The sequence below is a fragment of the Leptonotus elevatus genome, chromosome 1, assembly GCF_054856555.1.
Source record: "Leptonotus elevatus isolate MCC_2025b chromosome 1, RoL_Lele_1.0, whole genome shotgun sequence".
Lineage (NCBI taxonomy): Eukaryota > Metazoa > Chordata > Actinopteri > Syngnathiformes > Syngnathidae > Leptonotus > Leptonotus elevatus.
In genome coordinates, this window is record NC_141239.1 from 29,259,451 (window position 1) to 29,281,065 (window position 21,615).

The 21,615-nt window shown below is 44.1% G+C and overlaps 1 protein-coding gene and 1 pseudogene across 2 annotated transcripts; both read left to right on the plus strand.

Moving 5' to 3' along the window:
* Positions 1-239: 239 nt before the first annotated feature.
* On the plus strand, positions 240-5,031 carry LOC147181559 (polyserase-2-like; annotated as a pseudogene). The gene is made up of 10 exons (XR_015096838.1): positions 240-302; positions 1,221-1,241; positions 1,412-1,577; positions 1,851-2,113; positions 2,508-2,656; positions 3,040-3,367; positions 3,880-4,069; positions 4,146-4,399; positions 4,506-4,603; positions 4,684-5,031. The product of XR_015096838.1 is annotated as a polyserase-2-like (transcript).
* A 4,178-nt stretch (positions 5,032-9,209) lies between these two features.
* Positions 9,210-15,437, plus strand: foxj1a (forkhead box J1a). Its single transcript, XM_086090075.1, has 3 exons — positions 9,210-9,327; positions 12,015-12,617; positions 13,692-15,437. Exons 2-3 carry the CDS (start codon positions 12,066-12,068, stop codon positions 14,448-14,450), a joined length of 1,311 nt encoding a protein of 436 aa, XP_085946201.1. The 5' UTR covers positions 9,210-9,327; positions 12,015-12,065; the 3' UTR covers positions 14,451-15,437.
* Positions 15,438-21,615: the final 6,178 nt, after the last annotated feature.

The window sequence follows — 21,615 nt, forward strand, 5'->3', positions numbered from 1 at the left end:
TCACGTTCACAAAAACAATGGTGTTCACATTCTCGTTCAGTGGAGCAGCGTGGTCATCCTGCCAGTAAACAAAGAAGAATTCATTCGTTAGCTTTGGGGGAAAACACAAACGATCTCATCAAAGTTCTGTGGGCGTGGCAAGCAGGCACCTGCGGCAGGTGAAGGGGGTGTGTCCTTGTGTGTCTTGGCATGTCTTGTGCAGGTATATATTGGCGCGTGCAAGGGCTGTCAGGCATCCTTTTGCTTCCTGACCATGGATGTCTCGACGCTGCCATTGTTTTTACTCCTTCTGCTGCTCTCAGGTAATGTCTCTTTTTCTTTTGCTAAGAAAAAAAACTACACTTTTCCATTTTGTCAATAACAAACTGAAATCATTTAGACGGGAATCGTGCCTATTTGTGATTTGTTGCTTTACATATTTGTGGATTTTTGGGGTAGAGAACCCATTCCTCAGTTATTTGCATACTCGCCGTTTTTTCAGAGCTCAGAATCTGCCTGCAGCATCATCAAATCCAGCAGAATCGCATTACACCACCTGCTCCACAACTTAGACCTGCTTTTAGCCGGTCTAATGTTTGAACTACTTTCCGACAACCAAATCGTCAGGTGCTCTGGGGGCACGTGATAAAAAAAATATCCTGGGTCCGTTGGAACGCCCAGAATGGCGTGGCACACTCTGCTAAATTTCCAAACACAAAAGTCAAGATGTGTTGATTGTGTGACATCATCTTGACTTTTTATGAGCTTTATTTTCATTCATATTCTCTTTCTTCTCTTTCTCCACATTAGCATTTAGCTTTAATGTACACAAAGAAGGAAGGAAAATTTTAACAAGGAAAACATTCGGGGCATTCCAATGTAAATGATCTTTTCTTTTTCTTTTTTGCTAGGTTAGAAATGACACAGGTGTCTCCCAAAATTAATAGAATGTTGCACAAGAGGCATCACTGTGGGAAAATATATTTCAGCAGCTTTTATATACATTTGAACTCCTCTTGATGAGTTGGAAAGAGCAGTGAAAGAGAGAAAGAGCATACGTCAGGTTGATTGGAAAGGAAATTAAAATCTGCAGGATGACCATAAATATAGTATAGGGATAAGGAAAAAAAATAGGCAACGGCTTCTTTTTTTAATTTTTTTTACTTGAGTTATCAATGGCACAATTTACCCCACTGAATTCTGACTAATGGCACAACTTGTCCTGTCTTTTTCATCTTCAGAGTATCGAGCACAACAAGATGGTGAGTCGCAGCCTTCCTTCTCTCCTGCCTGCTCCTATAAACAATAATTACACATTTATTTATTCTTCTGATAATTTCTTAAATTGTCTAAATGTAAATGTATGTAATTAAAAAGATGAGTAACTCAAGTGAAGACTGTGATTGACGTTAGCGTGTTTGCGCGTGTTCAGTGTGCGGGCAGGCTCCTCTCAACAGCCGCATCGTCGGGGGGGAGGCGGCCCCCGAGGGTGCGTGGCCCTGGATGGTCAGCCTGCACAGATTGGGGGGACACTTCTGCGGGGGGTCGCTCATCAACAATGAGTGGGTGTTGTCAGCAGCACACTGCTTTTTCGGCAGGTGAGATACACGCATTTACGATGTGATGAAAAAAAAGGAAGAACACTGAGTTTTGAATGAAAGCCATTTGACAACAATTGTTTGGCGAGATCCAATAAATAGGATTTTTTTATGTGCTTTTCATGGGTTTCAATTGGCCCAAAGTACCATTTGATGCTAATAACAAAACAATTATAACAAACAAATTCATCTCAAACACAAAACAACCAATAGCAATAAAACAATACACAACAGGAATAAGAAAAGTCATGGTGTGTACGTGTGTGTGCGCAGCTCCAGCTCTGTGACGGCGTTTTTAGGTCGTCAGAGCCAGCAGGGTTCTAACCCTAATTCGGTGCGCCGCAGCATCCAGCGAATCATCATCCATCCTGCCTACAACGGGAGGTCTAATGACAACGACATGGCCCTGTTGCGGCTTTCCTCGCCCGTGACCTTCAACAACTTCATCCGGCCCGTCTGCCTGGCGGCCACCCCGAGCACCTTCTTTGCCGGAACCGACAGCTGGGTCACCGGCTGGGGAAACATCGGCTCCAATGGTCAGTTGACACTCGGAGTGACTATCGATTTCTTGTTCGTTTTGTAAAAATTATTATTCTGTAAACTGTGAAAACAAATCGTTTGGTGACTTTCTGTCGTTGTCAGCAAAAGCAGAGAATAAGAAGTCTGTGCAATGTAAACACTCACAAACATGGCAGTGAAGCAAAGAAACACTGATGACAGTTTTTCGACTACAAAAATGACTTGACATACAAACATTATAGGGCCACGTTCACAAATAGGTTCACTCTGAGACTCGGTTCCGAAATTGATGGCATTTGGGCTCTCAAAACCCTTCGTGTGGGCATCTGCCAGGTTCCATCCACTGTCCTCCATATGCTCAGCTGTGTTAGTGACGTTTGTTCGTGGTATTGTTTGCGTGTGTGTCTGCAGATCCTCTGCCATCTCCTCAGAACCTGATGGAAGTGCAAGTTCCCGTGGTAGGAAATCGCCAGTGCGGTTGTGACTACATCGTACCGGGAAGAATCACAGAGAACATGATTTGTGCTGGTCTAAGAGAAGGAGGAAAAGACTCCTGCCAGGTGAGGTCAAAACAAGTTCATTTGCAGAGGTGGCAAATCCGAGTCCAGAAAGTAAAAACCCTGCCACAGTTTGGCTTTAGCCCCTAGCTAGCTCCCATGGTGCTCGTTTACCCGCTAGGAAGCTTGCTAGCTAGGTAGCATCATGGGTTAAAGCCAAACTGTGGCAGGGTTTTTACTTTCAGGTGCTAGCTAGATAGCTCCCTAACTAGCTCCCGTGGTGCTTGTTTACCTGCTAGGGAGCTAGCTAGCATTAGGGGCTAAGGCCAAACTGTGTTTTTACTTTCTTAACCTGGATTTGCCACCTCTTTTCATTTGTAAGTATGGGCTAGCTCCAATAATACACAAGGAAATCCCAATTTACAAGAAAACACGGTGTTCCACAGGGTGATTCTGGCGGTCCTATGGTGACCAAACAAGGCTCCGTGTGGGTCCAGAGTGGGGTGGTGAGCTTCGGAATAGGTTGCGCCCTGCCTCAGTTTCCAGGCGTCTACGCAAAGGTATCTCGGTACCAAGACTGGATCAGCAGCAACATAGAGAGCAACAACCTACCGGGCTTCGTCACCTTCAGGTCCGTAGGCACCAACTCAGACCTGGAGGTTAGCTGTCTCGCTGTGCCACCCCTCATTGGTGGCACGGCGCCCACCACCGCCATGCCTACGACTACCATTGCTACCACCACGCCCACACGTGAGTAGTTTGACAAACATTTAAATGTTTAAAAACATTACATAAATTTTTACAATACTTTGTATGTGCACCCATTAGTGTTATATAAGATAACCCCAAAACATCTTTTTGACAATAATATGCAGCCCCACTAGTCTAAATATGGTATTCTGGTTGATATTGTGTTAGTGGAAAATGAGTTAAGCATCTCAGGGGGTGGCCATTTTGCCACTTGCTGTCGACTGTTTTCTGCTGAAGCTGAGCTGTGATTGGTTGTTACCTGAAACCTGAGCAACTGTGATGTCATCAAACTAGTGATGGTGCAAATAACATATTATTGTAAAAAAAAAATGTTTGGGTTGACGTCCTCTTTAAAGTTAGCTGGAAAATAGTTGTTAACGCGTCTTTGGGACTGCTAAATCATGGAAGTGTACTGCTGCCACACCTGAAGTTCAGTATGACGTTGATAAGTTTGACAAAACCAAAACGAAGGAATTCCTTCCGATTCAGGTTATCATGTCTTAGCTGTAGACCAATAAAAAAAATTATCCTGTGACGCTTGCCTTCCTTAGGGGTGTTGTGCGGGCGTGCCCCGTTGAACCCGCGCCTGTCAGGCAACGGGTCGGCGACGGCCGCGCCGGGCATCTGGCCCTGGATGGCGAGTCTGCACCGGAATGGGAGTCACGTATGCGGCGGCACGCTGGTGGCTGAGGACACCGTGCTGAGCGCCGCACAATGCTTTGCGCAGTAAGGCGTCAAGTCAGCTCATGCACACATTTCGTGAGCCTCACGGCCCGTTGCTTATTGGCCTTGTCATGCGCAGGTCCAGCACGCCGTCCGATTGGACGGTGTTCCTGGGTCGCTCCAGGCAGAACGGCACCAACAGCTTTGAGATGGCGGTGAGCGTTATCAACATCACAACCAGCACGCTGTCCGGTCCAAATGTGGCCGTCCTGCGTCTGGCGTCCCGGCCGGCGCTATCCAATTTCATCCAGCCCATCTGCATGGACAGTGGGCAGACCTTCGCCACGGGGTCCACATGCTGGGCCGCCGGATGGAGCGCGGGCCAAGGAGGAGGTACGTGCACTACTCTAAAGAACGCACGTTAACTTCATTGGGTGTCTTCCTGACGTCACCGCTTGGCATTTTCACATCGTCGTCTTGGTTCCGTCTGTCTCCGTAGAGGATCAGGCCTTGCAGGAGTTCCAGACGTCGCTGGTGGACTGTGGTAATGCGTCGTCCGCTGACAGCATTTGTATGGAACCTTTGGCACTGGACCAGGTGACTTTCACCACTTTACCTTTCACATGGGGGCCGGCTTCATCTTGTGACTTCCTGTTTTGTAACTTGCGTCCCTGCAGGAAGATATGGGCGGTCCGTTGATGTGTCAGCTGGGCGAGTCCTGGTACCAGGCGGCGGTGCTGAGGGCCAACAGCAGCGGCAACGCCAGCCAAGAGCTACGACAGAACCAACTTACGGTTTTGTCCAGACTCCGAAGCTTCAACGACTTCCTGATGCAGGTTGTGGGGGACTTTTTGTCCCCCAACACCGATGCCCCCCCCAACACCGATGCACTCCCCTCCAATGACATTGCCGAAGCTGCTGATATTGACGACTCCGCCAGTTCGCCTGCGCCGTCCCTCCTCAGCTACCTCAGTCGGTTCTCGGTACTCGCCGTGGTGCTGCACGCCGTTGTCATGATGTTGTGACACGCCTACTAGAACTGATGAACTTTATTTGGAGGGAGGCACTTGAAACGATGGCTGGTGTGCGCCGACTTAGATGGATTGGTCTATTTTGAAAGCATCCACATCTCGTGTCATAAAAGGGTGTGCAGAATATAACAAATTATATTCATAGGTGTAAAAACCTCAGGACACTTGGAAGGAAGGAAGCAAGCAAGCGGAAGTGCCAAAGACGCACGATTTACTGAGAATTGACGGCGTGTGGAAATCCTGCAATGTGCACTTTTCCCGAGAGGCGTCACGGAAATCAGTGAAAAAGATGAAGCACACTACAAAACAGCTTATGTAACAGAATTAAAAATGTACTTTTTGCTACTTTCATAAATCATTTCATGGTTGTTCTGAGTATTTGCGAATTTAATCTCAATGAGTTATTGTATTTTATTCTAAGCTGTGAAAGCAGTTACCACTAAGTGTCAGACAGGCCACCCGGTCTTCAAATCACGACTACTTTTCTCTGGACTTCAACACATAGTAAGATATCTTGTATAGCATTTACAATATAGCAAACTGGCTTTAACTTGTTTACTTTATTTATTATTTTTATCCATGTCTTTTTATCTTATTTTCCTATTTTTATGTACAGCACTTTGGCTTTGCCTGTTCATTTCTTAAATGTGCTATAAAAATAAAGTGGATTGATTGATTGATTGACAATTCATGTCCTGTAATGTCTTCTGCAGGAGTGAATTGATTCCGAAAACCAGGAAATTGAAGCATTTTCGTCGAACTCTGTCTACACTCGCATTACGCTAGTATTTCGGGGTTGGTAAAATGCTATCTGCTCACCATTTTTGCTTTGTTTTAAATCTCTTCTACACATCCATACCTGAAGAAATAAAGATTAAATAAAAATATATTGCATTCTTCTTACTCAATGCATTTTACGACATCAATCAGGAAAAAAACTAAAGGGGTAAACCTAGCTCGATCTGTGGTCTGCAACCTTTCTTGCGCCGTCGACCGGCTCTACTACCACATTTATAGTAGAGCACAAAAAATAAACCATACTTGCCATTATGCCATGACGTTGTTGTCCCTGTCATGTGCGTTTTTTACAACTAAGTGAATTAATTGTGAGTGTGACTTTCTGCTTCAAATATTAGCAAGTTAGAAAAACTTTCCGCCGTCTTGGACTGTAGGATACCGTTCTCTCCAAACTTGTGTTTGCTAGGTGACTTAACAACAACTGACTTACCACATAAACAATTTCAATCTACACTTGTAGCCCTTACTATCGCAAAAAAAACCCAATTCTTGTTAACTGGAAAAATAAACAAACTCTGAATATCGACCAATGGTCTAACCTCCTCATAAATCACATTTTAATGGAAAAAATATCTGCCTCAAATAAAAACCAAATGTCAAAATTTAAAGAAACATGGTCTACGTATATAGAATTTTTTAACCTAAACCTGGTTACTTAATTCTGCCTGTTAGCGAGAGCCACCGCAGCGTGATAACTTGCATTGATGTTTCTGTATTTGGCAATTTGTAACTAATGGTTGTGTTTATATAGTCAGGAACCCGGCTGCTGCCAGCGGGATCGAGCGGATTCGCCTCCGATGGGCACTAAGGGTTGATATTCGGATTCACGGCATGCCAGTGGGTTAATTCTGTTGGTGCTGTCCCCCCCTGGCTGGGCGTGGGCGGGCCTGCAGTGCCCCGTCCTGCTGCGTTGGGCCGGGGGCGCGGGCCGTGTTGGGGTGGGGGGCGCTCCTGCTCCTGGGTTTGCTCTCCGGCCGGTGGCCCTGGCGGGGCCCGGGGGTCGTTTTTTGGCGCTGCCGCGGCCTGGGGGGCCCTGAGGTGTTGCGCTTGCTCTGCAGGGGTCGACGGCTCCCCTCTTTGGTGGAGATTTTCATGCATGCCAGATCCACCACACCAGCATCTATCGAAACTCAGACACAATCTGCTTCTTCCTCAGGTCATTGAATCGGTGGAGGCTGGTGTCTGTGGATCTCACTCGGCTTCGTCTGTCCTTCATTCCTTTCCTCAGTCTCGCCTTCGGTCTCTTGAGGTCTCCCTGATTTTTTTGGGGGGGGATTTGTTGGAATTTAGATATTTCTGGGGTTGGGGAAGAATTCTGGTGGGTGGCCCGGTGGGTGGTGTCTGGTCGGTGCTGGATTTCACCTTCCTTGGTTTTCTTTGGTCCCCTCGGGTCTCCTGACGGCGGTGTTCGGTTTAGGTGAACGGTATGGGATTTTTCCTAATAGGTTTTTGGTGAGCTAACAAATACACGCACGCACGCACATACACATACTCACCCACATACAAAAAAAAATAAAAAAATAAAATATATATATATATATATATATATATATATATATATATTTTAAAAAAATAATATATATTTTTTTAAAAGAGCAATGATGATGACATTACCGAATGAACAATACTGAGCTCTTTTTAAAAAGAAAAAGAAAAAAAAAGAAAATAAAAAAATATATATATATATTAGCAAGTGCAGCTAACACTAACAGCAAGGAGAACGCCATCTTGAGAGGAAGGCGAAACCAGACACCAAATTTAACAGCATGTAAATACATTTTATTTGTCTGTAGTGAACAAACAATCAAGCAAACGTTGAGTGCCTGGAGGGAGTCACATTACTCACACCTACAGACTGACACGACTGCATCCTTAAATCTTTTACCTTCTTACTACAGTACATAGATTTGGCAAAATAATTCATTTGGGGCCTGAAGGAAATGAATAGTGACTTGGGGCTTTTACGAACTCTCTCGAAAAGGAACGAATGCTCTTAAGGGGAGAAAATAACAGAAAAAAAAATAGACTTAAAATCTAAAAAAAAAAACACTAAAAATAAAAAAAATATGAAAAACAGACATCAGAAATACTGCAATACAAATACTCAATAAAACAGAAAAAAACATATTTGGAAAAATTGTAAGAAATTTCCCTGAAAAACAGGAAAAAAATATGACAAATGACAAAAACACATTATTCAAGAAAACACTCTTTACGTTATCAATTTCATGTTAAAACGTGAACTTTAAAGTGATACTGAACTTTTTATTTCTGTGGCAGCAATACGCGTTCGTATTAAATAATTAGTTGAAATAATGTAAAATTAATGGGGGGGGTTTTGCTTCATCCCTTTCGTCGGCATCTTTTTTTTAAAAAACTAATGCAGTTTTACATACATTCAAAAGTATCGTATTGCAAAGAGTACAATAGGAATCATAACATACAATGTAAGCTACAACGAAACTATTAACATTCAAGCACATTTAAACTCTTTCAAGGGTCACAGCAAAAGTTTCACTGTACGTTAACTTTTCTTATTTTTAACAAGAGATTCTACATAAACATATAATTGTACATAATTAATAATGTACACAAATGAACTAGGAGGTGTAAGGTGTTTTAAAAGCGAATTCTCAAACGAGCAATCAAACAAAAGTTGGGCTGTACTGCCCCCTTTTGTTCAGTAATGACCATTACATCTCAATATCAGCGGACAATGTACGGTATAAAAAATACAGCCAACAATTAAAGCATATTCCCGCTGTAATTGTTTTTATGTTAATTACAACACAGCACAGCATAGATAGCGCGACGTCACACGGAAGAATACGTCGTTTTAAGTTATCGTCAAGGTGGGTGATTTAATTTGACCACCAAAATACCGAATACACGTTTCAAGCAACATTTTCATCTTAAAAAAGAAAGAAAAGAATGTCAGTCTCGTGGAACTATAAAGTGGACTTCTTGTGGTGGAAGTTGAAAGTTACAACGTGTGAAGGAATGTACGTTGGAAAGACAAACAAAAAGGTTCAACTGACTGAATAGGACGCTCACAAAGAAACGGATCATCGATAGATAGATAGATAGATAGATAGATAGATAGATAGATAGATAGATAGATAGATAGATAGATAGATAGATAGATAGATAGATAGATAGATAGATAGATAGATAGATAGATAGATAGATAGATAGATAGATAGATAGATAGATGGATAGAGAGATAGTAAGCGTGCCGCGTTCGTGTGTCTCCACGGTAACGGGCGGCCAATGGGCGTGCAGCAGATTGTTTACAAGGGGGCGCGACCGCCGTTGCTTGGGTTACGTGTTCAGGTATTAAAGTGGGGCTGCGAGCTGCGCGTCGTCTTCGTTTCCTTGCGTGGCTCTTTGGTTGCCCTCGCGCACGCATGCACGTACGCTCACGTACACGCACGTACACGCAGGCAGGAGGCGCGCGCGCAATTCACACGGAGGAGAGACTCTGGACTGTAGGTAAGATCACATTTTTATTCTTTTTTTATATCGTTTCATCATTTTGATTATGTTTTATTGTGTTGGTGACTCGATGTGAAAAAGTGCAAATATTTGTTGTGTTACAGAATTTTCGACACATTTAATAAGTTTAATATATGAATATAATTTAACATGACTTCAAAGTTCCAATTGAATTGAAAACCATGTGCGCGACATTTATTTGTTGTAAGCGAGGCGTCTATACGCGCGCAGGTGTGAAGAGAAACTGACTGTGTTCAAATGAGTCCTCACGCTCTCATTCACACGTTCTCACTCTTCCTCTCTCACTTCTCATGTTCTCACTTCGTCACTCCCTCACTTTATTTCGCTTAACTGACACATTCAGTCTTGCTCACATTTTCTCTCACTTAAATATGTTAGTCGACTCACGCATTCACTCATTCCTAATCAACCTTGTTCCGTTTAAATTACTATTCTCTCACTCAGTTACGTTCTCCTTCACTCAACCACTTTGCTGTTCACTCACTAACTTCACTAGCTGTCTTCACTAACTCACTCACTGACTCACTGTGTTAACTCATTCACTCACTCACTCACTCACTGTTAACTCACTCACTCGCTCTGTTAGCTTATTCACTCACTCACTCATAGCTTTAACACAATCATTCACTCACTCACTGTGTCAACTCAGTCACTTACTCACTTACTCACTTACTCACTTACTCACTTACTCACTTACTCACTTACTCACTTACTCACTCATTCACTCACTCACTCACTCACTCACTCACAGTTTTAACTCAGTCATTCACTCACTCACTGTGTGAACTCACTCACTCATTCACTGTGTTAACTTGGTCATTCACTCACTCACTCACTGTTAACTCACTCACTCACTCATTGTGTTAACTCACTCACTGTGTTTACTCACTCACTCACTCAGTAATTCAGTCATTCAGTCAGTCACTCACTCATTGTGTTAACTCACTCACTGTGTTAACTCACTCACTTACTCACTCACTCACTCAATCAGTAATTCAGTCATTCAGTCAGTCAGTCACTTACTCACTCTCTCACTCATTCACTCACTCACTCACTCATTGTGTTAACTCATTCACTCACTCACTGGTTCCTCACTCACTCACTGTGTTTACTCACTCACTCACTGTGTTAACTCACTCACTCGCTCTGTTAGCTTATTCCCTCACTCACTCACTCACTCATAGCTTTAACACAATCATTCACGCACTCACTTTGTCAACTCAGTCACTTACTCACTTACTCACTCTTTCACTCATTCACTCACTCACTCACTCATTCACTCACTCACTGTGTTAACTCATTAACTCACTTGCTCACTCACTGCGTTAACTCACTCACTGTGTTAGCTTATTCACTCACTCACAGTTTTAACTCAGTCATTCACTCACTCACTGTGTGAACTCACTCACTCATTCACTGTGTTAACTTGGTCATTCACTCACTTACTCACTGTTAACTCACTCACTCATTGTGTTAACTCACTCACTCACTCAGTAATTCAGTCATTCAGTCAGTCACTCACTTATTGTGTTAACTCACTCACTGTGTTAACTCACTCACTTACTCACTCACTCACTCAATCAGTAATTCAGTAATTCAGTCAGTCAGTCAATCAGTCACTCACCCTCTCACTCATTCACTCACTCACTCACTCACCGGTTACTCACTCACTCACTGGTTACTCACTCACTCACTGTGTTTACTCACTCACTCACTCACTGTGTTAACTCACTCACTCACTTGTATTAACTCAGTCAGTCAGTCAGTCACTCACTCACAGTCTTAACTCAGTCATTCACTCGCTCACTGTGTTAACTCACTCACTCACTGTGTTAACTCATTTACTCACTCGTTGTGTTAGTCACTTACTCACTCACTCGTTGTGTTAACTCACTCACTTACGCACTCACTAACTTCACTAGCTGTCTTCACTCACTCACTCTTAACTCAGTCATTCACTTACTCACTGTGTTAACTCAGTCACTCACTCACTTACTCACTCACTCACTGTGTTAGCTTATTCACTCACTCACTCACTCATTCACTCACTAACTAACTCACTCACAGTCTTAACTCAGTCATCACTTACTCACTGTGTGAACACACTCACTCACTCATTCACTGTGTTAACTCATTTACGCCCTTGTTGTGTTAGTCACTAACTCACTTACTGCGTTAACTCACTCATTTACTCCCTCACTTAACTTTACTAGCTGTCTTCACTCAATCACTCTTAACTCAGTCATTCACTCACTCATTGTGTTAACTCAGTCACTCACTCACTTACTTACTCACTCATTCATTCACTCACTCACTCACTCACTCACTGTGTTAACTTATTCACTCACTCACTCACAGTCTTAACTCAGTCATTCACTCACTCACTCATTTACTCACTAGTTGTGTTAACTCACTCATTTACTCACTCACTCACTCACTCACTCACTCACTCGCTCGCTCGCTCACTCACTCACTCACTCATTCACTCACTTACTTACTCATTGTGTTAATTCCCTCCCTCGCTCCCTCCCTCCCTTCCTCCCTCACTCACTCACTCACTCACTCACTCACTCACTCACTCACTCACTCACTCATTCACTCACTCACTGTGTTTGCTCATTCATATGCTAACTCACTCACTTGACCATGTCGTACGTTTGCAGTCGAGTTGAGGCTGGCAAAGGTGAAGACGAGTGGCGATCGTCACGGTGCTGATGAGCATGGAGTCGTGCTACCAGGTGGGTCCTGAGGAGTCCGAGGGGCTGGAGGAAGTTCTGGTGGCGGTGGCGGCCCAAGCGGAGGCGGGCGCAGAGGCAGGCGCGGATGCGGGCGCGACCTGGGCCGGTGCCACTTTGGACGACAGCCTGACCAGCCTGCAGTGGTTGCAGGACTTCTCCATCGCGGGGGGCGGCGTCCCTCCTGGTCGGCCGCCACCCCCCCACCGCTGCCATCCTCTGGGCTGGGAGGCACCCGCCTCCCCGTTGGCGGGCGACCCGGCCTCGGCGGGCCCGCCGCTCACACCCGGAAAACCCACAGCGGCCGCCTACAGCCGCCTGCTGCCGCTGCCCGCCATCGTGGCACGCGGGCATTGCCCGGATGAGGTCGACTACAAGACGGACGCAGGCGTCAAGCCGCCATACTCGTATGCGCACCTCATCTGCATGGCCATGAAGCACAGCAAACACAGCAAGATGACGCTTGCCGGGATTTACAAGTGGATAACTGACAACTTCTGCTACTTCAAACACGCAGAGCCCACCTGGCAGGTATGCAAAATGGCTGACCCATGAAGGCAAACGCGAAGATGGCACACACAAGTTTGTGGTACTAACTTTGTGGGGCCATCCCATTGACATAATGCATTTCCTATGCCCCTTATCCTTTTTTTTTGGGGGTTTTCCGGAGAGCTCAGTTCATTCGGTAATTTTACCGATGTCATCATCATTGCTCTCTTTTTTTTTCTTTTTTTTAAATATATTTTTTTAATAAATTTTTATTTTGTATGTGCATGTGCGTGCGTGTGAGTGTGTATGTATTAGTTCATCTAAAACCTATAAAAAAAAAACATACGTTCACCTAAATCGAACACTTCAGAGTCGTGAGGCCTATGCCCCCTTATCCTAACCCCAACCATCACAAATGATTGCCTAACCACAACCCTTACCCTAACCTCAACCATAACTCAATTTAAACATAAAATCAAGTCTTGACCCTCAAAAAGAGGTAAAGTTGCGGGGCCCTCCAAAATGGCTCCACAAGGACAAGTGGGCCACACTGTAAGATCACATCGATATTGTCCAGCTTGAGTAAGCACAAGCGTGTAGAAGTGACTTTGATGGGTTTGGCTCTTTTCAACAAAAAGTTTAATTTGCCACATAAATGATTGATGAAGCCGTTAGCTTGTTTTTGTAGCGCCACCATGGGGCAAATAATATTTAACAAAGGTCAGTAGCTCCATTTAGACTGGTGAGGGAGGAGGGACATGGTGGGGAAAGGGGGGCAGCTTCGGAGCATGAATACTAATTGGGTGGAGTTCATACTTCCTGCTTTACTGCACTAGCTCACTTAGCATGATGAGGCTATTACAATATTTTGGGAGGATTTTGTTTAATGGACCTAGATTGTTTAGAAAATATGCATTCAAATCTACTTTGGGAAGAAGCGTTCACTCACTTCTGACTCCCCAAAAAGTGAATGAACACTCATTCTCAACTATTAATTTTTATATAGTGGCTTGTATAGTTGAATGGAGAATGAAGAACATCATTAAGTCCATTTGTTTGCCTTTTTTGTAGCTGTGACGCTAAGCTAAGCTAAGGGTCTGCCGTGTGTCATTACAGAACTCGATCCGCCACAACCTGTCGCTCAACAAGTGCTTCATCAAAGTTCCTCGACAGAAGGACGAACCGGGCAAGGGAGGCTTCTGGAAGATTGATCCGCAGTACGCCGAGCGCCTCTTGAGCGGCGCCTACAAGAAGCGTCGCATGCCACCCGTCAGGATCAACCCGGCGCTGCAGAGCCGGCTGGGGATCGCCGTGCCGCCCCCCTCGGGGAGTCCTGCGTGCACCCTGCGCGCCGACGACCAGTCCCAGCGGCTCCTGCGGGAGTTTGAGGAGGCCACGGAGCAGAGCTGGGACCCTCGCCTGGCTGAGGGCACCATGCTGGGGTCCTGGCCCGCGCCACGTGGCGGTGCCAAGAGAAAGTCAGGCCGCAGGAGCGGCGGAGGGAAGACCCCCCGCCGCTCTGGATCCCCGCTGCTCCCCGTGGACGAACAGAAAGAGAGCGGCCCCCTCAAGGGCGACTTCGACTGGGATGCTCTGCTGGACTCTGCGCTCAGCGGCGAGCTCTGCCTGGACGCCGGCGACCCCCTAGGCCCCGTCATCCAAGAGGAAGAGCTGAGCGTGCGGGCCGGAACACCCGCAGGGGATGCGGACGTACTGGCCGAGTCGCAAAAATCCTTCCTGGGCTCGGCCTTCCTGGAGAGCCCCTGGCCGGAGGATGAGGCGGATCCGGAGCGCGGCGACTTCCTTTGTGGTGCCGGCGTCAACTTGGAGCAACTGTTTGACCTTGCCGAACCCTCCGGGGAGTCCCTGCTTTGAGGTCGCCTGGACACCGCGCTTCAAACTTTTGAGACTCACGGGACTTCCTGTTTACATCACATGATTGACAGTTGACATTTCAACATTCCTTTTCCATGCCGCTTCGGTGAGTGAGCTGGAGCTCAACACCATCTCCATCGTTCTATGAATCCATCCATCCATCCGTCCATCCGTCCATCCGTCCATCCATCCATACATCCATACATACATAATACATACATTCAAAAACCATTGCATCCAATAAGCTATCATCCAAAAATCCTTCCATTCGTCAACAGTCCTTTGAACAATCCATCTGTCCATCCATCCAACAATACTTTCATCCATCCAGCCATCCAACAACCCATCCATTGTCCAACCAACAATGGCTGGGTTGTTGGATGCCTAGACGGGTATATCCAAAAATCAATGTATCCCTCCATCTACACCTCCAACATCCCATCTGATTTTGGATTAAAGGCTGGGTACACCCTGGACTGGTCGCCAGCCAATCGCCATTAGCATATTAGCTTCATTAAAGATGAAGAACTTATCCATGTGATTGTGAGTGGGAATCTGCGACAAGTTCTTCATCTTCAATGAAGCTAACATGCTAACGGAAGGAAGCTGAATTACCAGAGCCCAGATTCGTACCCTGAACCTCAAAACGGTGAGGCCGATGCGTTAACTACTTCACATTTGTTCACAAGTCATCAAATTCTTGTCTGACTGTGATCAACTTCAAAGACAGTAAAAATCATACACCAACATACTTGCTTTGGCTCCGCCTCCTCAGGCTGAACAAATATCACGTTATTTGTTAGCATTGCCAAATGATGCATTTGTCTACTTTGTGGACTTTTAAAGACAAGATCAGTCAAAGCGATGACATTAGGTCATTAAAACATTACATGACCCGTGAATAAGAACGCGAGCAGAAAGGACGGAGGAGCAGAAGCCACACGACTGTGTTTGTTCCTGTGACATTATTATGACATCACATCTCGTGATTGGCGCTTTTCTTTTTTATGTTACTTTTTTTCAACAATAAAAATGTATTTTACTCTTTTTGCTTGTTGTCTCGGTCACAAACACATCCCTGTGTGTGTATCCTTGCTGATATGTGAAAAACACTTACCTCCATTTTTTTTTCATTTTTACGTTTTTGGGATGAAACAGAATGCAGACGTCCCAAAAACGGAAAAATTAATGACAAAAATGGAGATAAGTGTTTTTCACACCGCAGCGACGATATATACGTGGTTCAGCACCCGCAGACTTGCATATCTGCAAGCTTACAAATATGAAATATTTGTCCCACCCATAATTTCCACCAATAATTGTGGAAAGGATGTATTGAATGTTTATCAGCATATTTTTTGGAACAATTGTTTGCACTCCCCAATGCATTTCAATTGATGTCAATTAAATGCAGATTTTTACTATTCGTGGGCCAACCCGATCCCCCTGTACACACAAACACACGCATTCCTTCACACTACATATATACAACACATTCACATTACACACATGCACTCACAGTGTATACACAGTGACACACACACACACACACAGCAGCTACTAGTGCTTGTGGTACTGATGGTGGGCCTCGGGGGGGTCTTTGTCTTGCATGTCTTTTGTGTGTTACAAGCGTCCATATATCAGCAGCTGAGACCCCCCTGGATCGGACCCCCCAGATGGGTCATGTGCTCCCTCATCAAGGTTACGGGTGGTGTCATGTGACACGTGATAGACATCCAACACGCTGCATTGGGCATCATTCCATGCTCGGGATTTCACTGGTGGACCTCGATACTTCCTAAAATATCAACTCAAAAACGTGTTATAGTGATCACGGAGTCAGGAATGTGTGAAGGATTTGGAACGCACAACATTCCCTACTCCTCAATCACTATGTTGGGATTTCAGTCTCGCGGAATATATAGTTGACTTTAGGCTGAAATGATTCACTGAAAACCATGATTGGTCGCAACTATGATCATATTTTCAGTGAACATCAAGTGGTAAAATGGCCGCCCCCTGAGATGGATAAAAAATGGGTGGATTTTGCTGCCTAACTCATATTCCATAAACGCAATATTAATCAGAATGCCATGTTTAGTGTTAATTTTTTATCAGACATTTTTAAATTTGGTCTCAGTTTTAGTCCAGTTTCAATTCATATATATATATATATATTGTCAGCTGCTAATGTTGAACATTTTCAATCTAAAACTATTTCACATAAAAAAATTTCCCTGATCTTTTTGATGGAAAAACAACTTCACACACATTTAAAAATCAATAAGTGGCCACTATGGCTCCATGCTACGAGCTAGTAGGTTAGCCAGCATTAGTTAGCATAACTGTAAGAATGTTATAGCTGTTGGATTAATGTCACGTTATAACTATCATTTTTCTTCTCGTCTGTCCCATGTGTTTGTGGATGTGGCACTCGCTAGAGATTTCAGATTTAAAAGGGTGTGTGTCCGTCACATGACAGCGTTACAGGGACAGATTAGCATAGACAAGATTTTACAAAATCGTTTCAGTTTCATCTTGTTTTTGTTAAAAAGCTAAAATGTCAATGGATTTTAGTCCAGTTTATTGAGTGAAATACATTTTTGTCTCGTCTTCATTAGTCGACAAAAATGTATAATGATTTAGTCCCAGTTATTGTTTATTAATGAGGGTTTTAGTCTAGTTTTTTGTCTGGTGAAAAATAAGTGTTGACGAAAAAAACAATTTTTTAGTTTGCGTAAATGAAATTAAAATAGTGTCGGCACATACAACATATTATTGTAATATGGTTTGGGTAAGCCACAGGTGCTTCTACTCAACCGGCAGGTAAACGAGCTCGAGTAGAAGCACCTGTGGCTAAATCCAAACTGTTTCACCATTTTTACTTTCTGGACCTGGATTCCCCAATTGATTGTAAATGTAAAAACATTTTGGAGTTGGCTTTTTCCCTTTAACGTGATTAGTGCCTCCTCGCAAATTATTTTTAATTAATAATGATACCATTTTGACAAATGAAAGGAACATTTCAGAAGTGTGTATCAAACTGGTCACCCTTCGCATTAATCAGTTCCTAAGAAGACGCTGTCAATTTCAAAAAGGTTGGTGACCCTGGACCTAAACGCTACATAGGAATTTTCAGCAGCCATTTTAGGAACTATCTAGGTCCACTACATTTGGGCAAACCTCTACTCACGCCACATTCCAACAACACTCCCAAATAGCTGTCTCACTACATCGTCCACTTGCCAACACAGCCCCCGTCCGCCCACCCCAACGCGTCCGTAGTAACCTGAGTGGCGTAAGACGAGCTCGCCGCTGAAACGCTAACCCTTGACACGCCAACATGGCCGCCAGTCGAGTTTCTAATGTTTATCCTGGCAACCATGTGAACGCGGGTCACGTGAGCGTGGCGGCTGACCAATGGGGGATGAGCACGCCGGCCAGTCATAATAGATGAGGAGTGTGGTGAGTAATCAGATTACCAGCACACAAGCAGACACCGACAAAAAGACGTTTTGTCCCGGGAAGGCCTGTTGCCGCGGCAATGGCTGGTAGCATTGTCACCGGGAGGCGGGGGCCTCGGATTTACGACGCGGCTGCTGTGAAAGTTTGCAAACTGAAGCCTGCAAGCACATGCACTTTAGTCACGCACGCACACACACAAACACATACACGCACCATTTGTTGTGGTGATGATGTCATATGTTGTCATGAAAAATGCGAGGGATGTTGAGGTGGGTCATGTAAATGTGCGCATGCATGTGAAGCCACAGTGTGTGTATATCCCACCAATTCACCTAGCTGCTGAGTGCAAGGAAAGGGGATATTTCAACGGGCTGCTAACACTCTAGCATGCTAACAGGAGTAATATGTGAAGCCCCGCCCCCTTGACAGGTCAATCATTACATCAGCCCGCTGAAGTTATTTCATTACGTATTAAAAGGTCGCCATGTTGCCTCGAGGAAACGTCCTGGTCTGTTTCCTGCTTGCCATCGGCTCGCTCCCATGATTCTGGCACGATAAAAAATGGCCGCCATGTGACATCACAAATCAGCCAGCTGTCAGCCAACTTGCCCTGGCACTGCCTGATAACAACACGCGCGCGCACACGCACACACGCGTAACATTGGGCTCTAGGTTGCGTGTGTTTGTGTAAACCAACAATAGCCCGCACAAGATGGACAACACAACAAGGTCAAAGCCAAATAACACACACCCAAACACGAGTAGAAGATGTCGGACACAATATGGCAGAAACAAGATGACATCATGACCACCATCATCGAAATCATCATATTGAATGCACAAATAACCCACAGGCACATGCATAGTACATACAGACAAACACACACACATTGATACACAGACAAAAACACACACTGACACACACTCACACGCACGCACACACTCACACACACAGACATACAGTAAATAGCTGCACGCAGAAACAAACATTCATATAAAGACACCCACAAAAAAAACACACACACACACTTATTAACCATGAGGAATGCGAAAAGCAGGACATGAGCAGTGGGCGGGGTTGTGGGACTGGGACGGATGGACGTTTCTGGTCAAGTCCTGCCCACCCATGACCAGAACCCTCCAAAGCTTCCAGAATTTTCTGGAAGAATTCCTGAAGGTTGGAAGTTTGAAAGGAACATCAAATCAAATCCAAATAAAATAAATCAACTTTTTTTATATATATAGGTGTGTTTGTTTTGTGAATTGTGACGACGTGTGTTTTTGTGTGTGTTTTATGTGTGTATAAGATCAATGTCCTCCATGCCCCAGCGATGCACAACCTTTGACCTCTGACTCACTCAGGCTGCCAGCAGACAAGGTAACAGAGGTCGTGAAATCTGCCATGTTTGGATGTTTTTCCTCAGAAATACAAACGATATACATTTTATATAATGTAAACTATACAAAATCTATAAATCCATGTATGTATACGTAATGCATACAATGTGTAGACTGTGTATACATCGTGCACAATGTGTACATTATACACATCCTACAACTTATATACATTGTATGCATTTACAGTCGATTGTACTGTATGTGTCCTATACATGCTATGGTATAAATACTATGCATTCATCCATGTTCTTCACAAGCATTCATATACAGATTATATGTGCTATATGTTTTACAGTTCTAGTTACTTTCATGTACTACGGCCTATATGACCTATACGTTCTGTATGTTTTATACTGTATATGCTACACATGCTAATCATTCTGTATGGTCTATATGTAATAGAATTTACTCTGAAAGAGTTAGACATATTTAGTCCATATATTATATACATTATTGATTATATACATGATACTGTATATGTGTTCTAGGCGCGATCCGCTCTATATCTTTTATGTTTGCTGTATGTTTAATCTATATGTCATTCTAATTTTGCTGGTTACTAGATATTCTGTATATATATTCTACGTATTTTCTATCCATTCTATGATACTGTATATATGCTTTGCATGCTACAATATATGTGCTATACATTCCATATGTGCTGTATGCGCTCTTTGTCCTAAATGAGCTATATCTGCTAGAAATACTACAACAAGTACTACTACAACCACTTCTACTACTACTACTACTATATTATGTTTTAAAGATGCATTCTATATGAGCTATGCATTTTCTAGGCGGTGTCATATGTACTATAAGTTGTGACATGTCAAAGTGGCTGACTGACACGTCGTCCGAGCGACGTCTCATGCTAGGCCTCGCCGTGCGTTTTGCAAGTCAACAAGCAGACTACAAAAAAGCACCGTTCATTTAGCGCATGCCTCCCGGCAGCAGATTAGCTGATCGGGTCAACGGGACCCCGAGGGGCCGCCGGAGAGCCGGGCCGAGGTTAAGCGGGCCGTGAATGGCCGACACAAAAGAGGATGCGTCTGACGTCAGCGCCCACAAAGGAGTCAATGAAAAAACCTAAAATATTGCGCTTGTCTAACGTGTCACATTTACACTCACAGTGAGCCCACCTCTTGCCTCTCCCCCTTGCCCCTCCTCATCCCCCGCATGGGTGGCCACCAGCAGTCCGTGGCTTCTTGGGGTCTCCATGGCGATGAGTAGCACTAGTGAAGGTATCCGTCTTACTGGAAACCAACTTTATTGTTGACTTTCAGGAACGCCTGACGGGGGGTGTCTGTGTGTCTTTTGGGGGGTGAGGGGGGTTGTTGGGCTGAAGGGAAGGGGGGGGGGTGCCAGGAGAACATCCTCATCTGTCCTGCTACATCCATGCTACCTACGTCGCTAATGCTAACAAAGTAGATGAGATTCTCGAAAGATGGTAATTTCAGAACTTTGTCTATATCCTTAAGGCCCGTGCACTAGTTTGCTCTTTGTACTCTAATGAGTCTAGAACAAATGTCTTTCTATTGATGCTTGTTCCTTACTCACGTTTGTATGCTACCACCTTTAGTTTCGATATTGAGCTTTTTTGAGCATTTATTCAATATCCACGTTCTAGTTATATGCTCACTAATTAGGCAATTGAACACACTGGAAGAACAATTGTGTATTGCTAGTAATGTTTTTTCCACTACTAGTGCCACTTTTGGTCCACTAGTTAGTACGTTGATATTGAAGTATATCCAGCTTAATGTCTATGTAGTAGGCCGATTTCACTCTTTGTTCACACTAGCAAAGTGCATTAATAGAGTAACTGTGCTTTTATTACTAATGGTTTTTCCACTACTAATAACACTTTTGGCCTACAAGTACGACAAGCTTCATTCAATATTGAAGCTTTGTTCAATATCCTTGATATCCACTTTAAGGTCCATACATAAGCCCACACTTTGCCCTCACTAAGACAATTTTGTGTACTAGTGGTAGAACAACTGAATCTTATTAGTAATGTTTATTCCAGCACGCACGAGTGCAACTTTTGGCCTACATGTACACCATTAAACCTTGCTACTGGACTAGTAGGCATGTGTCATGCACTAGTAGCATCCTGGTTAAAAATATGGACTAAATGGTCAAAAGACTTCCCATAACAGATACCACATCTTACTGACTGTTAACTTCAGTGGTCTTTAGTAGTTCTTCTGTTTTATTCATTTTACCTTTTGTTTATCCACGAAGATATGAATAAAAACGTAAAAATAAAATAAATATGAATGTAAAGGGTAGAGTTTTT